At 35.3% G+C, this 26,433-nt stretch overlaps 1 protein-coding gene across 2 annotated transcripts in view; it reads left to right on the top strand.

The window, feature by feature from the left end:
- The window catches only part of WRN (Werner syndrome, RecQ helicase-like), a 122,245-nt gene that overhangs the window by 69,524 nt on the left and 26,288 nt on the right, over positions 1-26,433 (top strand). Inside the window, exons 21-29 of one of the 2 annotated variants that reach the window (XM_014537872.1) lie at positions 2,906-3,080; positions 7,326-7,507; positions 11,620-11,721; positions 12,001-12,093; positions 16,422-16,563; positions 19,730-19,900; positions 19,977-20,077; positions 20,838-20,905; positions 21,697-21,772. In XM_014537872.1, the coding sequence (XP_014393358.1) occupies positions 2,906-3,080; positions 7,326-7,507; positions 11,620-11,721; positions 12,001-12,093; positions 16,422-16,563; positions 19,730-19,900; positions 19,977-20,077; positions 20,838-20,905; positions 21,697-21,772 (1,110 nt within the window). Of the gene's footprint in view, positions 1-2,905; positions 3,081-7,325; positions 7,508-11,619; positions 11,722-12,000; positions 12,094-16,421; positions 16,564-19,729; positions 19,901-19,976; positions 20,078-20,837; positions 20,914-21,696; positions 21,773-26,433 lie in introns of both variants that reach the window. The other variant, XM_014537871.1, reaches the window with a different exon arrangement.

Here is a 26,433-nt window from a genome sequence, read left to right as displayed (position 1 = left end):
ATACTTCAGGCTGTTGCTTGAATAGGACATACACTCTTTTTTTAAAAGATTTTTTATATGTTTTTATTGATTTTAGAGAAAGAGAGAGAAAAAGGAAGGAGGGGGGAAGAGAGAGAGAAACATCGATTGGTTGCCTCCTGCACACCCCCTATTGGGGATTGAGCCTGCTACCCAGGCATGTGCCCTGACCAGGAATTGAACCCTCGACCTCCTGGTACATGGGACCATGCTCAACCAACGGAACCACACCAGCCCAGTAGGACATATACTCTTAATAATTGACAAGTAAACACATAAACAAATGAGTCTCATATCTGAATTTTATCGATTTTACTAATTATATTACAAACTTGAGTTTTAGGGAATTTTTTAAAGTCATCTTCTAATAAACACTTTTGAGACTATATCATGTGCCAAGTACTATCCTAGGCACTTTATGTGAGTGACCTTCCTCCTCCTCAGTGTTCCCTGTTGCATTCTCTACATGATTTTCAGATTTGTCATTTGAAAGCATATCCCCAAATCTTGGTGTTCTTTTCTGGTGGCTCACTCTTGCCTGTGGACTAAAGTCCAGACTCCTTAGCCTAACATTCAAGCCCATCCAAGATTTTGCTATTTAATGTGACAGTGGGTTTTCTGAAAGCAAGTCAAGGAGGATTTTGTACTTCCTTCTCAGTCCCCCAAGAATGGTAATTGTAGCAGGGCACCATTGGGAGTCAGAATGCTTTCTACAGATCTTAGGCAAGTAGAAGTTTTCCTCTTAAGGAGCAGTGAGATGGAGGGTATTAAAACTTCAAAGTATTGCTTTTTATTTCCATTTTATTTCCTTCATTTAATTCTGCCATTTTAAAAAATCAGTATTCTCATTTTTTCTATTCATTGAGCTAACATGTTTCTTAAATTCTGACCTTGTTTTCTATATTCATGATACATTTAAATTTGATAGCTAAGCCTCTCTCACCTCCCTAATCTAATGGAAGATAGATTTTCCCCCTTAGGAAATTGTGAGGGAATAACAGCCTTTTTAAAAAGTAAACGACTTGGCAAAGTAATGAATCCTTTGGTATTAGACATTTTTACTCTTTTGTTTTTTCTGCTGTATAAGTTCAAATTGTTATGTATTCTCCTTATTAAAAATTTAAAAAGTGACACAGTATTTGAACAATATAGACACATAAATTTCAAAGTACTTCGGTCTTCCAATCTCATTCCTCAGTTGTAATCACTGTTGATATTTTGTCATTCAGCTTTATAAACTTTTCTGTGTCTGTACTGTGCAGATATGCACTTCTAGTTTTCAGTATTATTAAATTTATGCAGAAGTAGTTTCACAGTAGATCCATTTTTTACTGTTTTTTTTTTCTTTAAGTATCTTTGCTATCTTTTCATAACAAGTTGTGTTTTCTTAAATTAGGGTCTTAATGTATAGGATATTACAATATCCACATTTTGGTTAACTATTTTTTTTCTTAAAAATGTTTAAGTGAGATTTTTGCACATTAAAAAATAATTTCTAGAAGTAATAATTTGTATTTTATCTCACTCCATGAAGTTATGTATTATGAGTTTTTGATATGGAAGCCCCATTTGGTCGCTATTAAAAATTTCTTTGAGTAGATTATTCAGTAATACTCTGTAATTACTCACTAATTTTCCCCCCTCTATTTATGTTTTTAATTATTTTGCCATAGTCCTTCTCGAAGGTTTTATGTGCATTTAAATGTTTTAAAAATATTTTATTGATTTTAGAGGGGAAGGGAGAGGGAGAGGGAGAGAGAGATAGAAACATCAATGATGAGAGAGAACCATTGACAGGCTGCCTCCTGCCTGTCCCCTACTGGGGATTGAGCATGCAACCCGGTCATGTGACCTGACCATGACCTCCTGGTTCATAGGTTGATGCTCAACCACCGAGCCACACTGGCCGGGCTACATTTATTTTTTAATGTTTGCTTAGTATTTTATAGTTGAATGTATATAATAATGAACATTTAGATTATTTTTCACTATTATACTTTTGCTATGAGTATTTGTGTATATGTGTCTTTTAGCCAAGGTGTAAATAAATTTGTAAAATAAATTACTAAAATTGAAATTGTGTCAAAGGATATATGTATTAGAAATTAAATAACCTTTCCTAAATCTAAAATAGAACATTCTTTTTATATTCATTAAGTCATCATAAATGAATGTATTTATGGAAGTGAATGTATTTATGGAAATGAATATATTAAGGAATTAAATAAGGTCTATGGAAATCATCATTTACACTTTTAGTAAATAAGCACAGGTTTTTAAAACAGACTTTCTAATAAATGTTGTCTATGACAGTCGTAGTCTCAAGATTACTACTAAATACTTCTTTGAACTATAAAAATCATCTTTTAATATTACAAGAAAGCTTTTGCTTTTTCTGTAAACAGAGAAACTCAATTTTATGATAATAAGAGAGAATAAGAATAATGTATTATAAATTTTATTTGCTCTCCTATGTAAATATTTACTTACCTTATGTAAATGAAGACTAATTGTTAAACTAGTGCTTTGTATTTCCAAAAGTATGGAAATTGCATTTCCAATAGTTTCTAAGTTTTTATCAAGGCTTCTGCTTAAATAAATAAACTTGTCTCTGGTTTTAATTTGGACAAAAACTGAGTCAAAGGTGTTTAGGGTTTAACATAATTCATTTTCACATTTGACCCACCATAATGTTTTAGATTTTTATGTAGTTAAATATATCATTGTTTTCTTTATGCTTTCTCCTTTAAATCTTTTACTAAAAGGAAAATTAAATTAAAATTTAATTAAAATGAAATTAAAATTTAAAAAGGAAAAATTAAATAGATGAAATTTAAACTGGTCTGAATCATATATATATATTTGTTCTTATGTTCTTTTTCTTTAGTTCTGCCTGGGAATTTGAAGGTCCAACTATCATCTATTGTCCTTCCAGGAAAATGACAGAACAAGTTACAGTTGAACTTAGGAAATTGAACTTAGCCTGTGGAACATACCATGCAGGCATGAATAATAGTTCAAGGAAAGAGGTTCATCATAAGTTCATGAGAGATGAAATTCAGGTGAAAATTGATCATCATTACTCTCTATCCTCCATAGTGGTAACATATTCCTCTATTTACCAAATCTTTATTGAATGCCTTCTTTGCATTGAGCATAAAACAGCTCTAATAAAGGGAATCAGAGTTTAATGTGGGAGGTAGCTATGTGAACAAACTATTACAGACTAGTATGGCTAGCAGCCTGTACATAGTGCCTAGGTGCACAGAGGTGGGAATGCTATCTGTTTATGTGGGTTAAGTAATGGGGATGGTCCACCCAGGAAGAAGCAATTTGAGTAGAGTCTGAACAAATGAATAGAAGTTTGTCAAGTGTGCAAGGCCAGTAAGTGAAGAAGGAAAAGAAAATTGTTTATAGAATTCCAGGAAGGAGGGCTAGCATGTGCAAAGCCCTGTGAAATGAGGGTGTAGGAAATTGTGAATAGTTCAGAATGGTTGGAGAGAAAGAGAGTATGGAGTAGGAATGGCTTAGAGTAAAGATACAAAGGGAGGAGGAACTGTTAGAGACTCAGAGCTGTTAGAGACTGAGGAAAGTTGAATGGGTTGGTTGGCCAGGTGGTAGAGGGCCTTAAAACTTACAAAGAGGCAGGCTGGGATTGGTGTGAAGTGCCTCTCCATTGTCCAGACTACTTTAGCCTTGTAATTTTTTACTTAAATGAAATTTTATATAATAGGTAAGGCAGGTTAAAGTAGAATAATTCTTAAAGTTGATGTGAGGGAGAAAGGGGTACAAGAGCCTCCTTATCTTTAAGACAGTCCTTGTGGGCGTCGTATAATCCCCAGAGCTCCACAGAATGAAGTTTGAGAACCATCTATTCTGTGTTTCTGGGCAAGATAATATATATTATAGAAACATGAGACTGATAACACTAAGTAGGTTTGATTTGAAGGAGGAAAACTGAAGAGAGGAAGGGTATCCATGAAGTTACTGTGAAGAGTTACAGTGGTTGAAGTTATGTAATAATTTCAAACTGTAATGATTGGAATCCTGGTTCCGGGTGCCGTACAGAATATTTGGAAAGATTTAAATTCAAGCCACGTTAGTAGGTTTTAAGTCAACAACTTCATCCTGTCAACATCATATCCACAGTCACTATAAGCCTGTGGGCCAGTCCTCCTCTCTATCCAGCTCTCCCTATTATATGTAGTTGATAACCACCCCAAAGCAATATTGTTCAAACAACTTACCTCATGTCTGGTGTGTGTGCACTCCCTATAAAATTCTCTATGAATTGTCTTGTTGTAATGCACATCTGCCTGAAAGTATCTATTCTCTTTCTTCCTCTTCTTTTTAGAGATATGAACAGCTATCACAACTGCCTAGAATAGAGATTTTATCCATATTCTTAAACGCTTATACTTTTATTTTATTATCTCAGGAGCTTGAAAATTGTCAGATAAAATGTATTAACTGGCCCTGGCTGGTTTGGCTCAGTGAATAGAGCATCGGCCTGTGTACTGAAGTGTCCCGGGTTTGATTCTGGTCAAAGGTGCATGCCCTGATTGCAGGCTCAGTCCCCAGAGGGGGCGTGCAGGAGGCAGCCGATCAGTGATTCTCTCTTATCGTTGGTGTTTCTCTCTCTCTCTTACCCTCTCTCTTCCTCACTGAAATAAGTAAAAATATATTTTAAAAATGTATTAGCTGCTGCTTACTGAATCTTTACAATCAGTGTTTGAGCCATTAACTGACCATGATTTCATCTATTATGGTATATTGCTCATTGTTCATTTAGGTAAAAACATCTCCTAAGAGACATAGAGAGTACAAACTTTATCTACATATAATTTGTTGTGTTGGGAGACTTGTTGGATGCTTCTGGGCTTCCTGCCAATATGCAGCTTCATTGAAACATTGCTCTTAACATGGCTTTAAAAGCCTCACAGCAATCACCAATCAGACCTAATACTGGAAGGGTATATGCATGTATGTGCTGTTATATTTTCCCTTTTTATGGCAGGATGTCACAAGTTTTTATCCACATTATGAAAATTAATACATTAATATTGATTGTGTCACCCTAGGCCAGTGGTCAGCAAACTGCGGCCCCTTGAGTGTGGCTCTTCCACAAAATACCACGTGCGGGCGTGCACATACAGTGCGATTGAAACTTCGTGGCCACACTCAAGGGGCCAAAGAGCCGCATGTGGCTCACGAGCCGCAGTTTGCTGACCACTGCCCTAGGCTGACATTAGGGTTTCTCTTATGTCTGACAACTGGGCATTGTACTCGTTCTTTGCCATTATAAAGAATTCTAAAGTTTCACATATGAAGTGAGAGTTCTCACACACCTTCTAAAGAGGATGAAAATACATTTCCTCATCTATATAAAATAGTTTGGTGCTTTTGGTATTGACTACTTGCCATTGAGTATTGAGTGCCTATTGAATGCATACATATACAGAATTCTCAATATTCACACTCTGGTCTTTTTATAGTTGATTTGTACTTTAGTATGAGCATAAAAGTAGAGCTCATATTCCCGGCTCACTTTCCTGGCTCTTAATGTCTTGGACTGAGTGATCCTTAGAATCTTAGTATTTTCTGTTTTATAATTGTAGAAAAACTTTTTTTCTTTCTGATTATTCATAACCAAATCTAACCACCTTTGGGTGTAGATTTGCATTTTCAGTCTATGATCATTCATTTTTACTTTTAATCCTAACTTTTAGTTTTATGTTCTTTTGTATTTTATTTGTGCTTTCAAGATGGCTTGAATTTCTTATCTTTCTGAAATGAGGTTGTGAATTAATTATTTTAATATATTATTGATTTTTTTACGAGAGGAAGGGAGAGGGATAGAGAGTTAGAAACATCGATGAGAGAGAAACATCTATCAGCTGCCTCCTGCATGCATCCTACTGGGGATGTGTCCGCAACCAAGGTACATGCCTTTGACCATTGAATCTGGGACCCTTCAGTCTGCAGGCTGACGCTCTATCCACTGAGCCAAACCGGTTAGGGCTGAATTAATTATTTGGTAAAATATCTTGTATTTACACCTGAGAGAATAGGTTGGTCTCATCTAAGATTAGTATCGTATGATGAAAATTAAATCTTAAAAGTTCTACACACACACACACACACACACACACAAATGAAGTATATGAGATGATGAATGTGTTAAGTAACCTTATTATAATCATTTAACAATAGGTATGTATATCAAACCATCACATTATATATCTTAAACTTACACAATGTTATATGTCAATTATCTCTCAATAAAGCTGGAAAAATTAAATAAGACATAACATTTAAAAAATAAAATTAGAATGATGTTGCTTATTTACTCTTAAATACAGCAAAATTGCCTACTCTTAATCACTCAAAACTTTTTCTTAACATATTTCCATATCTATATTTATTTTTCTCTCACCTTTATTGTTCAGCATGTTCTTTTTATTGGCTAATATTGGTCCATATTAACACATTTTTAAAGGCATTTTAATTTTTATCAGTTATGCATGTACATTAAGAACTAAATAGCTCTACACATCTACAATGAAAAGCATCAGCCCCTCATTCCTCCTATTTATATCTAACCTCATTTCCTATCAATATTAGCATAAAAATTTTGATTAGTCAATATATATTCAAATATATATACATAATTATTTATCTGTAAATGGTTTTTATTGCTAAGCCATGCAGTATATTATAGTTACTTTTCTTGCGCAACTTCATGTATTGTTATTAATACTTTTTAAAATCTTTATTTAGTTTTTTGTGTTCTTGTCATTAATTCTTCCCTTAAATTTATCCAATTATGTAAATCTTCATACTACAGTATATTAGCTGTTCTACCAGTTTTATCCTTTTAAAGATGCAGAGATAAATTCATGTTTTATTTTACCATTTTTAATGAGTCACTTCCTTTCATCTTAGAACAGTGTTAGAAAATATTACAATACTATGCAATCAGGTAAGGACTTTTGAAACTTCATAACACAAAAGTCTCATTTAATATAATAATTATTTTAAGATCCTCTTTTGTGACTTGTACTTATTGCTAAAGAGAAAAACCACTTTTAATTTTTATAGAGTGGAAACAAGTTCTAATTTATGATCACTGATCCTTAATCTGTAAATTGGGTGGGTAATCGTTTGATCTGTAAGTGATTGGTTAAAATCATATTAAGTTCAGTTTTATGCCAAGGACTTTAGCTAATTATTCTTATTAAAAGGTAAAAATGTAAGATTTTAGTTCTGCTAAATGTTTGTCAAACTATGTTGTTATTTATTCTCAGTGTGTCGTAGCTACCATAGCTTTTGGAATGGGCATTAATAAAGCGGACGTTCGCAAAGTCATCCATTATGGTGCGCCTAAGGAAATGGAATCTTATTACCAGGAGATAGGTCGAGCTGGCCGGGATGGACTTCAAAGTTCTTGTCACCTACTCTGGGCTCCAGCAGACATTTGCTTAAATAGGTAAAAACATGTATTGCTTTCACACTTGCAGGTTTTTTTTCTTTCTTTCCATATAAGTTTTGAAAGCATTTGAGGCAGCATCAAAAATTTCAAGTAATGTGCTTTAAGTGCATTTAAAAAGAAACAGAGGACATCTAAGAACATTTGTGGTAAGTGCTGCCACCCAGAGGAGAGGACCTATTTTAGCCAGACCTTATTTAGTATGAAGAATTAACTAAATCAGGATTCTATAGGGAATGTAGCACAGATCCCATGTAATGATTTCCTAATATTGTGCACCTATGAGCTATTTATTTTTCCTTGGGTGCTCTCAAGTTGTTGTTGTTTTTAATTTTGTTTTATTGCTTATAGTATTACAAAGAGTATTACATATGTCTCCTTTTTTTTTCTCCCCTTGACCTTCCCCTGGCCTCCCTACCCCCCGGTGTCTTGTGTCCATTGATTATGCTTATATGCATGCTACAAGTCCTTCGGTTGATCTCTTATCCCTCCCACCCAACCCTCCCCGGACTTCCCGCTGTAGTTTGACAGTCTGTTTGATGTTGCTCTGCCTCTGTATTTATTTTTGTTCATCAGTTTATAATGGTCTTAATTATCCATAAATGAGTGAGATCATGTGGTATTTTTCTTTCATTGATTGGCTTATTTCACTTAGCATAATGCTCTCCAGTTCCATCCATGCTGTTGCAAATGGTAAGAGTTCCTTCTTTTTTACAGCAGCATAGTATTCCACTGTGTAGATGTACCACAGTTTTCTAATCCATTCATCTGCTGATGGGCACTTAGGCTGTTTCCAGATCTTAGCTATGGTAAATTGTGCTGCTATGAACATAGGGGTGCATTTATCCTGATTGGTGTTTCTGTTTTCTTGGGATATATTCCTAGAAAACCATTAATTTCATTACTGGTTTTTTCATCCCATTGAGCTCATTCCAAATGACTTCTGATCATCCCTATTTGGATATCTTTACTATTTGTTTCCTTTGTTAGTTCTGTGAGAGCATGCCAGCTGCCCTTGACAGCGTGTGATAATCATGTTGTTCTTTACTGATTGACTGTCATGAAAAGAATTTAAGTGTTTAGTGTTTAAATACAGGAAAACCATTCTATGTAAATACTAAACAGCTATTTTGGTGGCACTTAAGTTCTATGAAATTTATATTGGAAAGGAAAACTTCACCTTGCAAAATTTTTCAGGGCAGGGTTTAGCAACTGATTCTCTCATCCATAGGGGAGAAAATTTCAGGAAAAAAACTTCTATGTGGTAACTGATGGGCCTGCCAAGATGAAGAATTTTCAAAATGCACCTCCATGTAGCTGGATAAATTGAGCTCTTGAATGGACATATTATCCCACTTTATTAAAATTATGAGAATGCCTATCCAATACAGTTTTAATTTATTCATCATTTAACAGTGCCCCCCTTTTTAAGTGCCCACTGTGTTCCAAGCATTAAGCTTTCTGATGGGGATACAGTGATAAATAAAAGCGGATATGGTACCTGTTTTCATAGAGTTTACAGTGTAATGGGAATGGCAGATCCTAATCACAGAATCATACAACTATAGATACATAGGGTTCATTTTACTATTCTCTTTTTCTATTTGAAAATTTCACTACTCAGAAGATTTTTTTAAAGGATCAGGCAAATATGTGTAAAATTACAATTATGTTAAGTGCTATGAAGGAAAGTTGCATTGAGTAGTGAGTATATAATGGGGTGTGTGTTTACGGTTGAAAGGTCAGGAAAGTCCTCCTTCAGGAAGTGATAGGGTAAATTGAGACCTGAAAGAAGAATTAAGGATTAATTAGGTGTAAAAATGTTTGCTATAAACGTTAAGCTCTTTCTTTTACTAGTAAGAGCAGTCAGTAGCTTTTGTTGCTTAACATAGAATCAATAAAACCATCCTCTTAAACAGGACAATTACTATTTTCCTTTTGACACTGGTGTCCATAACTGGGATAGAATACAACTCTGCATGCTACTAGTAAGTTTGGGATTGTATCAAACGTAAGTTGATTCCTGTTAGTTCTTATTTTATTAGGGCATTATGCTGAAGGTGCTGAAGATAGCCTGAATTCTATTTTGTAGCTTTGCAGGTTTACCAGTAGCGATATCTCCTATTTTTCTGGGTTTCAAAAAATACTTTAAATGTTTTTTTTTTCATTGAGATTTAACAGATTAGTAATCAGATAGTGGTCTTTAGGGTAGATGGTTGTTTTTTGCGTCCACCCTAAGGGAAATAAAACTAGGGTTAATCAGACAAAGCAAAAAGTTTTCTAATAAATGAAGTTGCTGGTTCTCAACTGAAAAAGTCACTGTAATTCACAAAATGTTTAGACTCCTATGAGAGAAGAAACTTGTCCAGCCATCATTGTAAATGTGTAATTTTATATTTCTTATTGCAGAAGCCATACCATTGGCAAAGTCTCAGTGTCTGCATTTGCCATTATTTTAAACAGTCAAACCCAATAGTTACTATGTATTGTAACTTTTAAGGAAATAATTTGCAAATTAATCTCAATTCTTCCATTGGCTCTAACTGATTCCTATTTATGGTATTGTTTTGTAGAAATTTTATTTTTTCCAATAGGATTTTGTATTTTAAATATTGTAATAGTCCCAAAAGAAAAGAATTTATTTGATTTGATGTTAGAGAGTTGTAATTTTATTTTCTAAAATTTATTATTGACACTGAGAAGATTAAATGTAGATCATCTGAACCAAATATAAGAGTGAATCTAGTTCTTAGAGTGTAGGCATTTTTCTTTGCTCTTTCTGAGAAGGAGGTAAGCTAAGTAAACTAAAGCAAAAAGAACTGATTTTTAGCCCATGATCTAGGAAGAATGAGATTAGATGCTAATCTAGGAATGAAAGTCAATAGTTAGAAGAGACTTTTAGGAAATTACAGGCATACCTTGTTTTATTGCACTTTGCTTCATTGCGCTTCACAGAGGTTGCTTCTTTTACAAAATTGAAAGCAAGACCCTCCCCAGCAAAAATATTATGACATGCTTATTGTGTACTTGCTCTATCGTGGTGGCCTGGAACTGACCCTGCAATATCTCCAACGTATGCCTGTATATGGAAGGGTGGTTAGTGGTGTCGAATGATAAGATTGTTTTGAATAAGACATCATTTGTGTGTTCAGACTTTGCAGAAATCAGTTAACTGGATTCCCTGCTGGTGTCATCCTTGAGAGTTGTACAGTGGTATTATTATCAGTCAGAAGTTCGGATAGTCAAAATATGAGTGAGTGAGGTCTGTTTAGATGACGATCAGTATTATCACCCAGATCTTATAGGTAAATCATTGTTTTCCTTTGAAATATCCAAAACATATTCAACTAAAACTTCTATTTATTCTTGGAAAGAATTCTTGGAAAGATGTGCAATATATTTAGGAGATTGTCATTATGTGATACCTGCTATTCGTAGAATTTCTTCACAAAAGACTGGAAGAAACAGTCAGGATGAGTTATAGCAGCATTAACTTAAAAACAAACAAACATGTCTTTGGCGTTATTAACCATTTAAAATAAATTTAATTTTATAGAAAACACATCAGTTTTAGTTGTTTGAGGAAGGAACTTAATTCCGATACTTTACTGGTGTCCCATAATAACGCCCTATAATACAAAGAGAAATCCTCGGAAGAGTTAAAAGGGATCTAATTTCATGTTTGGATCATGAACCTCTTTTAGTATTCCTTACATAGCTGCTTTAGTTTCTCCTGTAACATAAGTGAAAAAAAATAACTTTTAACTGGGAAAAGGTGAAAATTTAGATATAGTAGAAGGATTACCCAAAAGCATGTAGCATATAAATCAAAATGAAAAACTTTAGGGTTTATAAAAAATTTTCAAAGATAGCTAAAAATTGATGCTTGGACACAGGTAGAATTCTTTCAAAAATAATTTCATAAAACAATCAGAAAAATGCTTGCTTCTTGTGAGGGGCATTGACTGGCAAGGGGCACATAACTCTGGAATGATAGAAGTGGTCTTTGTCTTGATAGGGGTGTGGAGTGATAAAATAATAACTAGATAACTAAAAAGTAACAAAATCACTAATGCAATTTTACATATTACTGTGATATTTTTAATTGACAGGCACCGCCTTAATGAGATACATAATGAAAAGTTTCGATTATACAAATTAAAGATGATGGCAAAGATGGAAAAATATCTCCATTCCAGCAGATGTAGGCGACAGTATGTATTATTTATTTATATCAATGAATCACATAGATTTATGGGTGGTGCTCTTTTAAGAAAAAATTTTGCAAAATAATTAGAAGTATTTAGAAAGAATATTTTGTTGGTGTTGAATATGTGCTGAATTTTTAAGGCAACTTTCTTTTTGCCTCAGTAAACTGAAGCCAAATAATGAGGTCCCAGGTGAATCAATTAATTCACCTCATTATTTTCAGCAATGAATTTAACATATATGTTTTTGTTCTTTTATTTAATTTTAAATCTTCTCTTGGGTAGACTCATCTTGTCTCATTTTGAAGATAAACAACTACGAAAGGCCTCATTGGGTATTATGGGAACTGAAAAATGCTGTGATAATTGCAAATTCAGGTAAATATTTCTTCTTCTAGATGAACATTCTAAAAGTCTATTTCTTTTGCTTTGCAAATAATTTTTAATTGAATTTTTGATGAATGATATGTATTATAGTTATTTATATATCATTATTTTTAAATGTATTTTTATTTCAGGGAGAGGGAGAGAGAGATAGAAACATCAATTGGCTACCTCCTGCACCACCCTTATTGGGGGTTGATCCTGAAACCCCGGGCATGTGCCCTGAGCAGGATTCGAACTGGTGACTTCTCGGTGCATGGGTTGACGTTCAACCACAAGCTACACTAGCTGGGCATGTATTATAGTTTTTGAAAACAAAATAAAAAAAGATATTTAAATAAATGACAAAGCAAACAATATTAGAGTATTTTGCTTTATAAATAGACAAACCAATAAAGTGGAAGACCTAAATCTAAACATAGCAACAGTTACATTAAATGTAAATGGTCTAAAACACCATTTAAAGGCTGACATTTTTAGAATTGGTTTAAAAATATGACCGAACTAAGAACATCATCAGAGGTAAATAAGGACATTACATGATGATAAACGGGTCAGTCTATCAATGTATCAGTCAGGGTTCTTCAGAGAAACACACACACACACACACACACACACACACACACACACACACACACACAGAGAACTTAAGGAATTGGCGTGTGCAGTTGTGGGGGTTGGCAAGCTGGCAGGCTGGAAAGTTGGGCAGGATTTCTATGTTAACAGTCTTGAATCACAATTCCTTGTTTTTCAGCAAAACTCAATTTTTGCCTTCTAATATCTTCATCTGATTGGATGAGACCCCCTCACATTACCAAAGGGAATCTCCTTTATTCAAAGCAACTATTGTAAATATTAATCACATCCACAGATACTTTTATAGCAACATCTACATTAGCGTTTTACCAAACAATCAGGTACCAGAGCCTACCCAAGTTGACACATAAAGTTAACCATGATATTCAAGAACACGTAATCCCCATATGTGTATATATTTAACAAAACTGACAGAATTGAAAGGAGAAATAAAGAAATCCAAAATTACAGGTGACTTCAACCTCTTCTCTTGGTAATTAATAGAACTAGTAGACAAAATCAGTAAGAAGATAGGAGAAATGAACAGGACTGTCAACAGACTGGATCTAATTAATTTCTATAGAACCCTCCACCCGACAGTAGCAGATACACTTTCTTTTTAGGTGCTGATGGAACATTCACAAACACAGGCCATATTCTGGGTCAAAAAACAAACCATGACAAATTTAGATTATAAAATATATGGCATGTAGTTAAAGCAATCCTGAGAAGGAAATTTAGAGCATTAAATACTTAGAATAAAAGTTTCCAATCAGTAATTAAGCTTCCATCTTAAGAAGCAAATAAGAGCAAAGTAAGCTAAAAAGAAGCAAAAGGAAGGAAATAAAGATAAGAGCGTAAGGCAATGAAATAGAAAACAGGAAAACAACCGAGAAAACCAATGAACTCCAAAGCTCATTCTCTGAAAAGGTCAATACAATTGATAAGCACTTACAACAAAAAAACAGGAGACACAGACTACCAGTATCAGGAATGAAAGGAATTTCGTTACAGACCCAACAGACATGAAGAAAAATAAGGAAACACTATGAGTAACTCTGTGCACGAGATGAAATGGAGTAATTCCTGATAACCTCAAGCTAATGAAACCCACAGTGAAATAGATAACCTGAATAATCATGCAACTGTTAAAGAAATTGGATCCTTGTTTAAAAAGACCTCTGAAAATAAATTTCCTAGCCCAAATGGTTTGAACAGCAAATTATACCAACATTTACAAGAAGAAAGAATGCCATTTCTACAGTATGATTCCATTCATATGATATTCTCCCAAACATAAGACTATACTATCGGGATGAAAAAAGATCAGTGGTTGTCAGAGGTTTTAGGAAGGGGAAGGTATGATTACAAAGGAATGGCACAAGGGAGTATTTTACAGTGATGAATTTGTTGTGTGTCCTGATTATGGTGGTAACAGTTGTGGGGGTGGTTAGATGAGTCTATGCATTTGACTCCATGAATGTGTTTAAATTTGTAAAACTTTACACACATCTAGACATACCATCAATTTCACTGCATATTAATTGAAAAATATAGTAGAAACAAATGATATACCTAGTTGAACTAACTATATACCTAGGTGTGGTAACTATATTACTGTTAGACAAAATAAATATTCTTTAGGATGGAAATGTTCTCTCTGTAGCGATAAATGGTTCCTTCACCCAGGGGACAGACTTGTTCTGTGTACCTTGAAAAACAACAACGCTACAAATTTACAAAGCACAAATTGACAGAACAGCGGGAAGGAATCAACAAATCCACCATCAAGGTAGGAGTCTGATACAAATTTTTAATTATTGGCAGGTTAAGCAACCAAAAAATTAGTAAGCTCTTGAAAATTTGGTCAACATAGAAACAAGTTTGATTTATCAGACACCTTATACCAAGCCATTAGAACAATGTATCTCAAACATTTTTCTTCATGCCTACATAGTTCATGATAATACCTGTATAGCATCCGAGGCTCGTTGAGTCTGGGTTCTGTCCAGACCCCTAAGGTCTGAGTGATTAACCTCTCAGCATACCTATATCCATTTGCAGCACACTGGTTGGGAAGCACTGAATTAGAAACTACACTTCTTACACATACATGGAATATTTATAAAAAATCAACTATGTATTAGAGCAGGGGTTGGCAAGCTCTGGACGTGGGCCATGCCCTTTTGTTTATATATTATCTATGCCCGTTTTGCACTGTTTGAGCTGAGTAGAGACCGAATGGGCCACAAAGCCTAAAGTGTTTACTCTTTGACCCTTTAAAAAAAGTTTTCTGACACCTGTACCAGATGATAGCATGTCTCGAAAGTTTTCAATGTGCTGGAATCAAACACCACATTTCTCCACAATGCAACTGAATTAGAAGTAGATAGAGGATAAACAAATTCTCATTCATTTGGAAAATTGAAAATGACACTTTAAAATAACTCATTGATCAAAGAAGATGTAAAACTGGAAATTAAAACATTTTTAAAACTTACTGATAATTACAGTTATATACATTAAAACTTGTAAGGCCCTGGCCGGTGTGCTCGCTTGGTTAGGCGTCATCCCGTATACCAGAGGTTGCTGGTTTAGTTATCAGTTGGGGTACATGCCTGGATTTCAGGCTCCATCCCCAAGAGGGCATGCAGGAGGCAGCCAATCATTGTTTCTCTCTCTCTCTTGCCCTCTCCCTCCTCTGTCTCTAAAATCAATAAAAACATATTTTTAAAAACTTGTATAAAACAGCACCAGGGGTACTTTGTGGGAATTTAAATACTTGGAAAAGAAAATTAAGTATCTTACTAAAGAAGCTCGGACCATAAACAAGTCTTTTTTCCCCTAAGCATATTATATCTGGGATACTGAATATATTTGTATTGCTATTTCAAAGATATTTATTATAAAGAAAGCAATTAAATTAGGTAGTTGAACATTATTAGTAGATTTTCTGTAAGGAGTCCTTTTGTTCTCAACCTGCTTGAAAGGTTTCACATTTGTACTAATGATAACTTCAAATCTACCTGAAGGATGGTTTAGGAATTTAACTTCTAAAACGGACTTAAATGAAAAGTTTATCATCTGTGTGTCATAGCTTACAGTCATCAGAGTTTAAACTAAAAATTTATTGCATAGATTTGTTTTTAAGTTAAAAAATTTTTTTTGTTACCAAACCTCTTCTTCCAACAAAACCTAACACAGAAGTCCAATCTATAATAACCTATAATAATAAAGTCGTAATATGCTAATTAGACTGGAGGTCCTTCCGGATGTCCTTCCAGATGAAGCTGGGGCTGCGAGGGAAGCCTGGGTCCCGGGTGCCGGAGGGAAGCCGGTGCCGGCAGCCGGGGGAAGGAAGGCCTACTCTTGCATGAAGTTCGTGCATCGGGCCTCTAGTATTGATATAATCAGTAATGCGAGCTCTTTGAGCTGTAATTCTGCTCTCTGAGTGCTTGAACTTCCTTTCCTTCTGTCTTTGGTCTGAGGAGCTTCCTGTGAAATGGGTTCTAGGGCACTAGGGTTGAGAACCATCACTATAATATACCTGTGATGCTACATTATAGTTTTCATTTCATATTTTACATACTTCACGTGCTCTTGGCTGTAATGAACTTTATAGCTCCTGAAGCAGTTGGCACATTTGCGATGTTTTTTACTTGGCTATTTATTACACTATATTTTATATTTTTATTTCTATAGGTACATGCTTTAGCTAAGCTCTCTAACATATTATTTTTATTTAGCTTGTATAATTGCCTTTCCATTGATGACTCAGATGATAGGCCACAGGACTTTGGTCTACAAGCATTCCAGCTTTTATCTGCCGTGAACATCTTAGGAGAAATGTTTGGAGTTGGGGTTCCAATTTTATTTCTCCAAGGATCTGTAAGTATATCTGTGAATCACCTTCATAGTTCTTTTACTCCTATTATACTTTTCTTCAGAGGTTTGCTGCATTATGACTGTAGCTTTGGCTTTAGATGAGTTATTAGAAACTCCGAGAGTCATATTAAGTTCCAGTTAAGGACTACATTCATTACTCTTGACAGAAGCTGTGTGTATCATATCTACTGCTGTTTTCATATTTCAAGCTGATGTTCAGCTCTGAACCTCAGGCTGGAAGCAAGTTTATTACATCGCAGTTGGATAATCCCTAGATTGGTTTTTCTTAGGATAATTTAAAAAAAGTTAACTTTCATTGTGTCAAGGGACAAGTAGAACAAAATTGTATCTTTTGGTGCTCTGGAAAGTAATAAATTCTTTGAGTAAAACTTTAATCTCAGCGATTATTGTACTAGTAAAAGCAGTATTTGGCAGTATATTTTTTTTTTCTTACCTTCTATTCTGTTTCTTATCAGAAGTACTTAGAATTCCAAGGAAGTTTTCTTTTTTTCACTTTACCAATACATAAATAGTCAATTCAGCTACTTTTTTTGATTAATATGTCAATATTATGCTGACAGTTGCAGGTAAACATGAGTAAGTCACGACCTTTGCAATAAAGAGCTTTGTAGTCCTTTTGTTTATATGATTTTATTCCTGATCTAGAAGACGGTAGAGCAAAGCTAAGTATTATATGTTTATATTAGTTGAATAAATCAAAAGTGAGATCAAATTCTTTGCAAATATATATATTTATTAAAAATGTACTTAAAAGTAGAGATTAAAATTCTTACTTTATATATAGAATTAAAATAAGCATTTATTTGTTAAATACCTGAATGTTTCATGTACATATTTTCTGAGTTTTTATTTTGCTTAGAAAGGGACATGTTAGTTAGTCATAAGTACTTTTAATGAAATATGTTAAAAACATGTTAACTTTTTGGGTACTGATGTTTTAGATTCAGAATGGAGTTAAAAATTTACTTTAAGTTACAAGTTAGATTAGAAATTTAATAATAGTGTGCCTAAGGAACTTGGTTTTAGCTGGTATGAGTTCATTTTTTTATAAAAAGAATTTAAGTTGAAAAGGATAGATTAAATATAATTGAGATCTATGAAAATATCTTCTGTCTCTGTCATTTTCAAAACCTGTGTATCCCAGTTGAATTATAATTTATAAAAATTATCCTTGTTATAATTTGGTTTAATCCAGTAGTATCCAGTATCAACAAATAAGTGTAAGTGGGCTCCTAGACAAACTTGTGCTGGTCACAAGAGGGATCAGATTTCACCTATTATTTGAAAACCAAGTCATTCTGCTTATACTGACAGTCTCTTCTGGGAGTCCTCAAATTAAGAAGTTTATTCTTTGTGAAATTTTATATTACCCTTGCTAGGTAAAGGTGTAAAACTTTTAAAAAGTACTACTTAATGAAAATTTGTAGACATTAACTACAGTGAAAATAAGGCAAGTTTTTTTTTCCTTCCATTTCAGTGATCTTGATATCGTTTTAAAATTTATAAATATAATTCTTTTGGGAATTTAGTAAATTATACACCTTAACGAATTTAGACAAAATTAATATATTTGTATGTCATTTTGATCTGTAAGATGATAAATATCTTAAACTCGGAACTCTAGGAATTTATTTAAAGAGATAATATTTGTACGTATTTGCCTTTGAATACAGACAAAATGTAAAAATGTTGAATGACAGGCTCTACCTGTTCCTAAAATTTCAGACTGCATTTTATATTAAAATGTTTTGAAAACACTAACCTCTTGACGTGTTCAAGGACGGAATGTTTTGGAACATGAATACAACCTAAAATACAGTGTTTATATTAGAAAGCTCATAATCACTCAATTTAAACAGAAAGGTACTTATTACTGGGTACCTTTAATTAAATAGCTCATAGAATTGTTGATATGATTTTACTACAAAATAATCCACCACAAGCTGCTGCCTCTTCTGTGATCGAGAAGCGATTTGTCAATTTTAGAAGCTGCCAATACAGCACCTGACCTCACATAGCACTGAACAGGGAGCTGTAACAACCAGAAAGGTTCTACTTCTCTTGCTCTGGGAGCCACCCCAAACCTGCTGTGTGTGATCTGTGTCAACAAAGTGGATGCTTCTTGGTACTTGGAAGCTACCAGTTGTATGCTAGATTCTTGCTAACACTTTCTTGTGAAAAGCAAACAGCTCCACAGTCATGCACCTGCAAAAACAGCAGAGGAGTCACCTAGCCTCACTTTTCTGCTTATAGATGTCACGTAAATGCCTCTGATTAGTGGAACTTAAATTATATTCAGAACCCCAGCTGGAAGGGAGCTTGAGAAATAGTATTTGTAACTTCCCACATTCTGTGGTAGAAGTTGCAGTGGCTGAAGGTTAGAATGACCCTTGAATTACAATCTGCCATGTACACCACACATACATTAAATAGGAGCAGTTTTCCCTAAATCCCCATGTTCATTTACTACTATATACATTTGAAAGTAATATTTAAATGTGTGGGATGAATAAAAGAGGTAGTAAGAGGGCAAAGTAACTGGAAAAGTACTTCATAGAGAGTGAAGGTGGGCGAGGCACCTCCATTGGAGGACATGACAGACTAGGTTCCCCACATTTATAGAACTTGATGGCCAGGAAGAGTCTGCCATTGAAATGCTCTCTTCACTTAGGACAAAATACCTCAAAAGCAGCAACCTACTTTTCCTGAGTGGTATATCTGAGTGGGTGAAGTAAACTGGGCTGTTGCACCGCACACACACTGCCATTAACACCCATACTCGTAGTCTAAGGCTGTAGATTATGATCACTGATTTCACACAATAATGTATGTTCCTAAAGGGTCTAAATATCAAAGGTTAAATATTTCAAACATATTCAAACCTATACATTGGGAAATGCATGTGAATTATGTGTGAAATTGAAATTTCCTGCCATTACTTTTAAGACACAAAAGGAACACTATTTTGATTATATTTTTATTTGTGACTTAAGTATTCAGAGCAAGCAGGATGGATAAAAATTTCATAGATTTTTAAAGCTGAAATTTAGTGTTAAATACAAAGGATCAACAGACAGCTTTGTGTTTTATTTAGCCTGTTTCAGTAAATAAGCATATTTAGAGACTGATTTTTTATTCCTGGTTTCAGAATTCACAGCGTCTTCCAGATAGATATCGCAGACACAAATTATTTGGCAGCGGCAAAGATCAAACAAGGAGTTGGTGGAGAGCTTTTTCCTATCACCTCATGACCGAGGGGTTCTTGGCAGAAGTTTCTGGGCGTAACAAATATGTAAAGATTTGCACCCTTACAGAAAAGGTAAACACTGTGGAAGTCTACCTGTCTGATTAATTTTCCTCACTATGCATTAAGAGATTGTTCTTGCATTTAATAGGGTAGAAATTGGCTTCATAAAGCCAATTCAGGATCATCTCCTCAGCAACTTATCCTTCAAGTTAATGAAGAATTGTGCCCAAGGAAGATTCATCTACCAAGGTTCATTTTTCAGCATTTTTTTTTTTTTTTTACATTTGGGGGTCTGGGTCAGTGGGAGAAATATAAATCATAAAACAATTTTCTTGGTTGATAGGAAGTAGTTGAGGATAGTATTTAGAAAGCTGCTTTCTCATTGATGAAAAAAGCAGCATTGAGGTCAATGTTGAAGAATCCATATACCATATTTCCTGCTGATGTGTACAGGGTGGGAGGGGATACACTTGTTGACTACCTTTTAGTATCTTTACATGTTATCAGTCATTTACCAGGTTTTAAAAATTGAGATATAATTGACATAACATTGGTTAAGTATGAAGTGTACAGTGTGTTGGTTTGATTAATTTATCTATTGCAATATAATTGCCACAGTTGCCTTAGCTGACATCTTTTTTTATAGTCACATAAGTCTTTTTTGTGTTGAGAAAAATTAAGCTCTAGTCTCTTAGCAACTCTGAAGTTATAACATAGTATTTGTTGACTATAATCACTGTGTTGTGCATTAGATTATCAGTTTTTCTTTTAAACTTAAAAAGCTTCTGCTTTAAACTTTAAACTTTAAAGAGCTTAAAACACTCCAGAGCTTTTTCTGGGGGAAAAAATCAATTTTAAAAATCATCAGTTCTAAAAGTAATTTAATCTCATCTGCCTTTCTGAGCATGGAGATACAATGATTAGATAATTACATTCAGGATATTAGATGATTACATTTTAGATAATTACATTTTAACATTCTCGATAATTGAACTTTATTGTTTTCCAGTTCTAAAACTGTGTCTCCAGGCACTGAACAGCATTCCTCTCATCAGGTGCCCACTGACTTAACTGCAGAGAAGAAGGTTTGTTTTTATTAAAGAGGTGGTTCTTATTTATTTCATTTTTTATTTATTTCATTTTCACTTCTATTTTAAAATTTTATATTTTAATTCTCCTCCAATTAAAGAGGAAAATGCCATACATAACAGAACATAAAATTGGGAGAAGTTATATGAACAGAAAAAAATGTGCAGTACATGATTTCTGGGGTTAATAGAAGTATGTGAGAAAGTAACACTTTGATTCTTGTAAACCTATTTTATAACTCCTTTGTCTTGAAGTTTTGTGTGTGTGTTTACATATTATGATACTAGGATAGCAGATAGAAAAATAAGCCTGGTTTCTGAATAATCTGATTAAAGTCACACACATACAACATTCTTGCTTTGTTTTTGGATCTTAGATAACTATTACAGATTAAATAGCCAGAGGCAGACTTCAGCTAATTAGAACACGGGGGTAATAGAAAAATCTGCTGATTTAAATTTTTTGGTGAGCTTTTTCTGCTTTATCGAAGTAATGCAGAATGTAATCGAATCATTTTTGTAACTTGGGCTCTTGCTATGTCTCAAAGAATCCTTTTGAGCATATATTTTCTATAGATTTGGGAGGAATGGGACATTATGTTGCATTTCTAAGTGCTTTTAGAACCCTGAAAGTTAGTAATCAAGAACTTAATTTATTTGATAATTTGGTTAGTCAGAGGAAGAATTGTCATTGTAAGATGTTGTTTCTTATTTTCTTCATATTTAAAAGTTTTTTGAAATTTCTAATTTTTAAAAATGGAATTTTTTATATTTAAAATCAGTCTAACTTGAAGAAGATGTATTCCTACAAAGCACTTGATAAAATTTCTTCTGGGAGTAACATTCCTACAAAAAGGTACAGTTCAAAATTTTTATTTTCTATATTTACTTTATCAGCACTTTCTCTCTGTCCTAAAGAGAAAGGCCTAGCGGACATGTGGCCATTTCATTGGCAAAAGAAAGTTAAAGCATAAGTCTCCAGTGTTATAATTTTTAAACAGACCTATAAAATGATACTGATAATTTTATTATAATAGCTAATACTTGTGGGTATTATTGTTTGCCATACTCTATGCTAAGTGTTAAGCATTTTATATGTAACTAGAAGCCTGTTGCATGAAGATTCGTGCAATAGGCCTTCCTTCCCCTGGCTGCTGGCACTGGTTTTCCTCCAGCACCCGGGACCCAGGCCTTTGGTCCAACCGCAGCAGAGAAGCCAAGCCTCTTCAGTCTATCTTCAGTCTAGCCTGTTGCATGAAGATTCGTGCAATAGGCCTTCCTTCCCCTGGCTGCTGGCACTGGTTTTCCTCCAGCACCCGGGACCCAGGCCTTTGGTCCAACCGCAGCAGAGAAGCCAAGCCTCTTCAGTCTTCAGTCTTCAGTCTTCACTCCGGCCGGAGCCTTCAGTCTTTGCTCTACGCCTGCATATGCAAATTAACCACCATCTTTGTTGGGTTAATTTGCATAGTCGCTCTGATGGGCTGGTGGGTGTAGCAGAGTGACACCAATTTGCATGTTACTCTTTTATTAGTGTAGATAACATCAAATTCTTTTTTTAATTGAAATTCTTTGTTGTTTAAAGTATTACATATGTCTCTCTTTTCCCTCATTGAACATTGAATTCTTAAAACAACCTATGATGTAGCTACTATTATATATCTTCATTTTATAGTTGAAGATACCAATGGTTAAGCATACAGTTAATGGCAAAGCTGACTTGCAGACCTGTATTTGTCCATCTCTAGCATCTAAACCCTAATTACTTACATTTGTATGAAATATATATTTTCACCTAAACATTAATTAATTGTTTTTGTATGAAATAGATATTCTCACTCACATTTAAAAAAAAGTCTTTATGGTAACATAAAATGGTAGGTATTAGAGTTGGTAGAAGATAAAGGCAATGTACTATAGGTGTGGGCAAAAGTAGGTTTACAGTTGCTTGTATGGAAAATAATACAATAATTAATAAACAATGCAAGAATAAACTGCTTTGCATACTCACAACTGTCAACCTACTTTTGCACACCCCTGTATTGTACTTTCAAGTTTAATATTTGACTTTCTGACTTAATAAAAGTGTGGAGAAAGTACAGAATTACAGAAGGTCTTAAGATGGAGCATTTGAAAAACTTGTTAGGACTTAATTGCAAATTAAATGGACTATCCTATATAATAAAAGGCTAAAATGCAAATTGAACAGCAGAACGACTGGTCACTATGACGTGCACTGACCACCAGGGGGCAGATGCTCAATGCAACTGCTGCCCCCTGGTGGTCAGTGCACTCCCACAGGGGGAGTGCCACTCAGCCAGAAGCCGGGCTAACAGCTGGTGAGCGCAGCGGCAGTGGTGGGAGCCTCTCCTGCCTCTGCGCTGAGGATGCCTGGGGAGCAGGCCTAAGTTGTCATCTGGACATCCCCTGAGGGCTCCTGGACTGTGAGAGGCATAGGCTGGGCTGAGGCCCCCCCCCCCCCCCGCCAAGTGCGCAAATTTCATGAACTGGGCCTCTAGCGTTTACATACATATTGGATGAAAGAAAATTAATGTGCTTTAATCTCATTTTCTAATGATTTGCTCACTTAGATACTACTACTTTGGATTTGACATAAACATTTACCATATACCAGTGTCCCGCCCCAAACAGTTTAGTTTTTTGGGATATGTAGTATGTGATTGTTATGTTTTATGTAAAAAAAAGGTTTAAGGAGTGTACAAAACAGTATATTCACTCAACATGCTGAAGCATTTCTTCATCTAAACATTTACTGTGTTTTTACTACTGTAGGCACTGGGATTCAGTGGGGAATACTGGAGAAATAACAGAGACTAGTTTATACTCTAGTGCAGTGGTTCTCAACCTTGACTGCACATTAGAATCACCTGGGTCTTTATAAAATCCTGATTTCTGGGCCTCATCCTCCGGAAATTCTGTTTCTTTATTATGGGGTGAGGCCACAACATTAGTAACAAAGAAACAGAATTTCCAGAGGATGCGGCCCAGAAATCAGGATTTAAAAAAGATTCCCAGGTGATTCTAATGTGCAGCCAAGGTTGAGAACCACTGCTCTAGTGGGATGTGCAGGTAAGGGAGCATAAACATCCAGGGTCATAACACTTTGGAAACACATTTTGGAAATTACATTTGAGGCTTAAGTTTAAGTCAGTCCAGTGTAGTGAGGGGAAGTTTTCTAAGCAGAGGAATGGCTCACATACTAAAACCGAAAATGAGAGCATATGACATGATTGAAGAACTCAACAGAACGCTAGCAATGACCTGGTAGAGGGAAACAAAGGGGTGGTAAAATGTCAGGGTGGAGAATTAAAGCGGATCCAGGATATGCAGTTCCTTTGAAGCACTCTGGTTGATCATGAAGGCAGTTTGGAGCTAAGGAAAGGTTTTAAGTAAAACAGTGACATAATCAAATGTATGGTTGAGAACAGGGCTGACAAACATTTTCTGTAAAGGGTCAGATAGTAAATATTTTAGGCTTTGAGAGCCATGTGCTATCTGTCTCAATATACTCAACTTCACCATTATGGCCTCACAGCTGCCATAGATGATAGTAAAATGAATGAGCGTGGCTGTGTTCCAATAAAACTTTATTTGTGGACACTGAAATTTGAATTTCATATCATTTTCACATGTCACAGAATGTTCTTTTGATTTTTTTTTAACCATTTAAAAATGTAAAAGACCATTTTTAGCTGACAAGCTTTACCAGCACAGACGGATTTGGCCTGTGCACCCCAGAGAGCAGATCCTTGACAGATGACTGGAGTGGAGGGGATGGATTTCAGCAGGATCAGGGTGGTAGACAAACAGGTAAAGTGGCTATGCAGCAACCTTTGCAAGAGATGGTGGTATTTTAGATGAGGGAAGTGGCAGTGGATGTGGAGAGAAATAGATTTGTAAGATAGGTAGGAGACAGAATTGTTAGAGCTCAGTGATTGAAAAGATAGGTGGGTTAAGGAAAACGGAGGATTTGAACATAACCCTTAAGTTTCTGTCTTTGCAGGTGCAAATGTTGTCATTTCTTTCCCTGGGCAATAAGAGGAACACAGTGTTGAAGGGCTGAAAGTTTAGGAAGTGAGGTTAAAATTAGAGTTTCGTGATAGACACACTGAGTTTGAGGTACCTGTTGAGTGGTCCAGAAATTAATTTTAATATATGAGATTGGTTTACGGAAGTGAGAAAGATGCTACCTATTAATAACTATTATTTTAAAGTTCATTTGCATTTTCATTAAAATAATACATGCAGCCCTACCTGGTTTGGCTCAGTGGATAAAGGGTTGGCCTGTGGGCTTAAGGGTCTCAGGTTCAATTCCAGTCAAGGGCTCGTACCTTGGTTAAAGGATCAGTCCCCTGCCTGGGTCAGGGAGAGTGTGGGAGGCCACTGATCGATGTGTCTCTCTTACATCATTGTTTCTCTCTCTGTCTCTCTCCCTCCCTTCCACTCTCTGAAAATCATTGGAGAAAATATCCTCAGGTGAAGATTAACAACAACAACAAAACATGTGCATGGTTTTTAAAGTCAGTTGATACCTAAAGACCTAACAGTGTATACCAGTTCACACCCTTGCCAAACCCACTTGGTTTTGTTCTATGGAAGCAGTCCCCCTCAAATGTTCCAGCTGGTTTTTCTGGTACTTGCCACCATTTATCTAAGTGACATGCTTAGATTACTGTTTTTTGACTTAACAGTTTTAGAAATTTTCTGTTGACATCCTATAATGGTAGATTAGGGCTTATCTCCCCCTTCCCTTCTTTCACCTCCTTCAGTCCCCCCTCCTCTCCAACATAATTATATTTCAAGTTTTGGTCACATTAATAATTTGTTTTTACATTGTTAAATCTATTCAAATATTATATACTATTAAAGCCAAACTGTTATTATGGCCACCACTAACTTAATTTTCTTTGATGATAATAATTGTCTTTGTTTTTGCTTGTTTTGCTTTGTTTACTAATTTTGCTTTTCTCCCTTTTTTCAAACTCTTTTTGTTTGTTTACTCTCTTTGGAGAGTTCTTTGACTTTATATCCCCTCCCATCTAATGAATTATTATATATATATATATATTTTTCAGTGTCCTGGTGCCCAGATTCGTGCACATTGAAAGGAAAATAATTAGAAGAAATATTTTAATATTGCTATTTGCCCTTTCTCTGTAATGTAAGTGTCAGAGCCACTGCTGGTTGCTGTCTGCGGAGTGATCAGCGGTGTGATTGAGCCCCTGCCCGGCTCCCTTAGCTCCTGGGAGCCGGGAGGTGGCCCCATCCCCCACTGCTGCTGCCACTGGTTGCCCTCTGCTGGGCAATCGCACTGGTCGCTGTCTGCTGGGCGATTGGGGTCACCGCTTACACCCACCTTGACCTGGCATCATCCACTCACCTGCTCCACAATCCCGCCGTGGTCCCACTCTCGTCGGGGTCCGGCAGTGCCTCCACTGCCGTCCGCTGCGTCGCTGATGCCCTCCATGGTCCGCGCTGCCCCCTGGTGGTCAGCGCACA

The sequence above is a fragment of the Myotis brandtii genome, unplaced genomic scaffold, assembly GCF_000412655.1.
Source record: "Myotis brandtii unplaced genomic scaffold, ASM41265v1 scaffold185, whole genome shotgun sequence".
NCBI classification, from domain to species: Eukaryota; Metazoa; Chordata; class Mammalia; order Chiroptera; family Vespertilionidae; genus Myotis; species Myotis brandtii.
This window is presented reverse-complemented; position numbering and strand designations above follow the sequence as displayed.